This window comes from Arachis duranensis, chromosome 9 (assembly GCF_000817695.3).
Source record: "Arachis duranensis cultivar V14167 chromosome 9, aradu.V14167.gnm2.J7QH, whole genome shotgun sequence".
Taxonomy (NCBI): domain Eukaryota; kingdom Viridiplantae; phylum Streptophyta; class Magnoliopsida; order Fabales; family Fabaceae; genus Arachis; species Arachis duranensis.
The window spans coordinates 118678111-118683869 of record NC_029780.3 but is presented as its reverse complement, the minus strand read 5'-3'; the positions used below and the strand labels follow the sequence as shown (position 1 = coordinate 118683869).

Below are 5759 nucleotides of genomic sequence, written 5' to 3'. Positions count from 1 at the left end.
AGGGATTAACATGTTGAATTTTTAATGAAAACATTCTGTTTGAGGTCATCTTTGCTTTATCTATGAACCTTCCGTTGTTATCAAATACAGTGCAATATCCATGATAAGTTATCATCTTATATCCCTTCTCAGATAATTGCCCCATACTTAGTAAATTGTAATCAAGTTCAGAAGCATAGAAAACATCAGAAATATAACTCAGAGAACCATCCTTCAATTTAATTGGTATGTGCCCTTTTCCTTCAATAGGGGTCTTTGTATTATTACCAAACTTCAATAATAGTTTAACTGAATCATCTAATGAAGAAAATAACTCCTTTCTACCAGACATATAATTACTGCAAGCATTATCCAAGTATCATATTTTTTCATCTTCAGCACATGAATTACTTGTAAAAAATAAAGTCTGAGTACCCGGATTATCATCAGTATTTTGATGCTGATTTTCTGCAACGTGTGCTTGATTGTTATTCACCATTTTGAATCTGCAATCTGCTGCTTTGTGTCCATACTTTCCACAATGAAAGCAGTTGAAATTGGTTCTTTCTTGATGAAAATTTCCTCGACCTCTTCCTCAGTTGACAGGCCTGAAATTCGTTCCACCTCTTCCTTGATTAGGTGGTGTAAAATTATTGTAACTTCCTTGGTTGTAATTGGCACGACCTCTACCTCTGAAACTTCCTCTACCTCTACTTTGAAAATTAAAACCACGACCTCGTCCTTCTTGTGTACGGTTTGATTCTGCAACGTTGTTGAAATTCACTCGGCTTTTCAGGGCTTCCTCGGTTGATTTTTCAGACTTCTCTAGTATTCTACTGATGTGGCTTTCCATGGTTCCTTGCAACTCTGCAATCGTCATGGTATCCATATCGTGGGACTCTAGTATCGTAGTCACCACATGGTCATACTTCATCGGCATGGTGCGAAGAATTTTCTCCACCACTTTGCTATCGGGCATATCTTCTCCATAGACTCTCATCTTATTGACAAGATCTGTAACACAAGTAAAATATTGCTCAATGGTTTCTGAGCTCGACATCTCGTACCTTTCATATTCTCTTCTCAAAGACTGTAGCTTTGCTTTTTGAGCTTTATTTACGCCTTTGTATGACAGCTTCAACGTGTTCCATGCTTCCTTTGCACTTTTGGCATTTGCTATTTTGCCAAATACCGTATAATCTACTCCTTGATGAATTTGAGATAGCGTCAATTGATCTCTCCTCTGTTGGGTAGCATCTGCTCCTTCTTGCAAACCTGGTTCAATGAAATTCCACAGGTTCTGGGCCTTCAAATGGGTAGACATCAAAGTCTCCCAATAACTATAATCGAGTTTCCCATCTAATTTGGGACCGGACCACACAATATTGAAAGTGTTTGCCATACTGACTCTATGAATAAACAACTATGTGAGAACTCTCTCACACCTCACAAACTCTCAGACACCAGGCGCTGGATTAACTAGCTCTGATACCAAATGTAAGTATAATACCCACACTATATTGGCCCTAGGATCACTCATATAAACGACGCTATCATATTTTTCATCTCTCAAACTCACTAACACTCATAAAACAAGGAAGAGAATTTTCACAAACCTACCCATTTTATTATGAACACACATACAATACACAAGGCATATGTGCCTTTATATAGGCAATGCTTCCTACTAAAATAATAATTTATGAATCACAAATCAATTTTGTAATGACTACCATTTTATGACTTGGCTTCATGAATCTTCTTTCAACTTGCATTGTAGCTTCTATAATCTTCTAATTTCAATTCAATTTGATTTTGAATTCTTCAATGTTGTAGAATGTTGTAGTTATACTACTCTCTTGAATGTTCTTCAAAAATCTTCAAACTTCCAACATTAGCTTCTAGCAATATTTAGCCAATTGATGATTATTGTATTCAACTCAAACTTTGCTTCTTCAATTCTTTAACCATGCTTCATGAAAATTCTAATCTATGCAAGTTGATAGATTGCACAAGAAGTTTGTAGAATCTTGGTGATGAACCATGAACTTGTAACCACTTTGAATTCAAATTGAATTTTGCCTTTGACTTTTCTAAACTTTTGTTACTTGCATACCTCTTGATTTAATTTTCTAACAATAAAGGATTGGACTTAATAATAAAATTAAACAACCAATTAAAAGCATCTAATCTTTCTTGACTCTCAAATTGGACGGTGGAGGTCACAAAAAAATTACTATTTGCACTAGCTTCTGATCTTGACCAAGCCTCTCATTACCATAATCCATTCTTAAACTCCTCTTCTTTAGAATTGTTATTCCAATTTCTCGTTTCCAACCTATTTCATTCTCCCAAATATATCCTTATAGATCATATATGACAAACTTAGGGGAAACAAAAAAAGGTGGCCAACCACATGCATACGGACACTTTACGCTACTAAAAAACTCGTTAAATAAGTGTCTTTGCAGGTACTAATTAAAGTGGTTCTTGGAGGAATTAGTTACTGGTAGATGTTGTTTGAAATTATCTATTACTATCAGATGATTAAAGGAGTTTGACAGTGATGAATATTGAATATTGTTTAGTAAATAAAAAATGTTATATATAATAAAAATCAAGCTATCAAATTAGTTTTAGTGTATTTATATATATTTATAAGTATTATTCTATATTTTTAATAATGTATCTTTTATATAAATGACTGATTTGATAATTAATTTTTTTTATATGTGTAATATTAAATATTAATATTATAAATAATTAGATTAAATATTATTTTTATATACAAATTATTCTAATTATTTTTAGGTGAATATTTCAACTTCCTATATCGTAATCCAATATTAAATAGCCAAATACCAAGAGTGAATCTAATTTAAACAATAAATATATCTTACCATTTCACATGGAGGGGGTTACTTTTTATTTTATTTGAATGTTATACCTATGCTATGTTTGGCCCGTTCAATTTTGTTTTCCTTTTATTATGGTTTCTCTAATTTTTAAAAAAACATTTTCCGTACACCATTCACGTGGCCAGATATTTGAAAAAGAAGAGTAGTCAGACTCAGATTCATTTCTTTCTTTCTTAGTGTCACAGAAAATAAGAAATAAGAAATAAGAAAAAAAAATAATGAATAATGAGCCATATGATATGAGATAGTGAAGATTTTTTTCGTATATAAAATAAAATAAATATTTATTCTTTTAGAAAAAAAATTTTAACTTTATTTTTAAGGATACGATTTTTTTTTGGGAATAAGAACAAGTCCGTCGCACCCAACAAACTCTATATAAATTATAGAATTTTCGGAGTGCGACGAACTTACTCTTATTTAAAAAAAATCGTATCCTTAAAAATAAAGCTGAAAAATTTTTTTTTAAAAAAATAATTAATTATTTTATTTTATATAGGAAAAAAATCCGAGATAGTGAAGTTGTTGGGCAAATAGCATGACGTCATGTTGTGTATATAGCAGCCTCAAAAAAACTAAACTAAACTAAACCCTCAAACTTCTTCTCTATATATATGCTTCTATATAGAAGGAGGATATATTCAATTATTCCAACTATGCTTACCTTCTTCTTCATCTTCTTCTACTATATATTACTTAATATTTTCATTATTCTTTTACACAATAAGATCATGATTTTCTTTTTCCTTCCAATTTTTTCACTAATTAATCGGTTTCATCCTTCCTTCTTAGTTTGTCCTTAATTTCTTGTTAATAAGTTCACATGTACGGTCATCAATATTTGATATTTATTATTATTTATTTATATATGTACAAATTATATTGAACATGCATTCAATATATTATAAAATGTAATACCTAATCACCACCAAATTAAACATAGATTTTTTTCATTACGCCCACCAACACACAAAAAACATGAATCATCAACCAAATAAGGGTTTGTTAAGGTTATAAGTTTTCCGTACTTAATTTGTGCTTGCTTTTTCTATATTATTTTTTTTTTACTTACCTCTTTATAATATTGTTAATTAATAATTAATTGAGAAGCGCGTTAAAACCGTATATTCTGTTAGGGTTCCCTTAAGGTTAATTAGCGCGGCATAATAATTAATTAATTAATCTAATAAATTATTATGTATATATATGGCAAAACAAAACACCATTGGGGAATTGAAGGGTTTATCTTTGTGTGTGTGTGATTAATTATAATTAATTATAATTATTCCTTGTTCTTTCACTGATAAAGCAAATTGGGGTTCCGAAGAAGATCCAATTTCTGGAGATAACCACAGTCGTTGATTGCAGGTGCAGCACCTTCAAGATTCACATATATACAAATCTAACTAGCTCCATGGAGATGGTAGAGATTAGTTATGAGAATCTTGATGATGCTGCATCAGCAATAAATGATTAATTAATTAATTCATTGCATCACTTTCATTTGCCAACTCTCTGGATCCAAGAAATCAGAATCAATAATTCTTCAGCATGATTTCATTTCAGCATACGGAAGGTAATTATATTGATTATTTTTATTTAACTTCTTTTGTTGTTCATCATAAGTGTTAATTCCATTATTATTTTTTTGTTGTTAATAATTTAATTAATCTGCGTTTGCAAGTAAAGTACTCATTCTTCTGAGTTCATACATTTGAAGCTTTCTAGCATCTGATGGTTCTTAATTAGTTCTTCATACTTAGGGTTTTTCTTTTTCAGGTTCAAAGTGAATTTAATTTCTTTTTGTTCGGCGAAAATTTTCTTATGGATTATGGAATTTTATCGATGGAATTGATGAATTATAATATTTCACCATGTTGTGTTTTAGTTTTCTTTGAGACTGAATTTAATGAACTTTTTAACCTTTTTTTTCATTATTATCACAAAAATAAAGCTATTTTTCTGAAATTTGATAAATTTGATTATCAAAACAACATGACGTGATTCATAATTATGTCAATAAAGTTAATAGGTGTAAACTCATGTACAGTCGACTCTACTTTACGTGAAGTTGTTAAGTGAGAGCCGCTAGATGATTTGACTGATTTGACTAAATTTTCATCTAACGATTCTCAACTATCAACTTCACGTAAAGTCGACTGCACCTGAGTATAATAACAAGAAATTAAACGCAATCCATCCTAAAGTATTGTGAGAAAATAAACCTATATATATAAGAAGTAAATAACTTCTATCTTTTTCATGTTCTGGGTGTTATCTTTTCATTCTTTTGTGTATGGTTCTGAAATTTCAGATTTGTTCACCCTTGTTTTGATTAATTTTTTTATTTTTATTTTTTTTAACTCTCGGGTAGCTAGTTAAGTAGTTTGACTGTCCTTCGCATGGATGCAAGACCATTAGAATCAGAATTTGATCCGAAATTAATTAAATTTTTCATGCAAGATCATCAGAAGAGCCCTCATCTATGTGTCCTATGCTATTCTTGAAAGCAATGAAAAATTATGATATTCAACTTCTTTCTTTGACTACCATTATTATTAATATAATTGTGTGTTAATTCTTATATATACCTCTATATATATGTACCTACTGTCAGTACTAATAATAGCCAGCTGTATGATATGGATTACACTTTAATTTGAACACCTATTTTGTTTTCTTTTCTAGGGAATATGTCACTTAATTGTTTTACACTTTTTTTGTGGTTAAATATATAATTATTCATTAATTTAAATTTTTAAAATAAATAATTTCATAATAAATTTAGAGTAAATATAGTTTCAAGCTCCTTAAAGTAAATAAGATTTAACTAACATGTATTTTAAAGATATATAATAAAAT

At 30.0% G+C, this 5759-nt stretch overlaps 1 protein-coding gene across 1 annotated transcript; it reads right to left on the bottom strand.

The window, feature by feature from the left end:
* Positions 1–574: 574 nt before the first annotated feature.
* Positions 575–1381, bottom strand: LOC110275789 (uncharacterized). Its single transcript, XM_021132057.1, has one exon. It carries the CDS (start codon positions 1379–1381, stop codon positions 575–577), a length of 807 nt encoding a protein of 268 aa, XP_020987716.1.
* Between the last annotated feature and the right edge of the window lie 4378 nt (positions 1382–5759).

Coding starts and splice junctions, on each gene's coding strand:
- LOC110275789 (XM_021132057.1), bottom strand. CDS start 1,381: ATGGCAAACACTTTCAATATTGTGTGGTCCGGTCCCAAATTAGATGGG.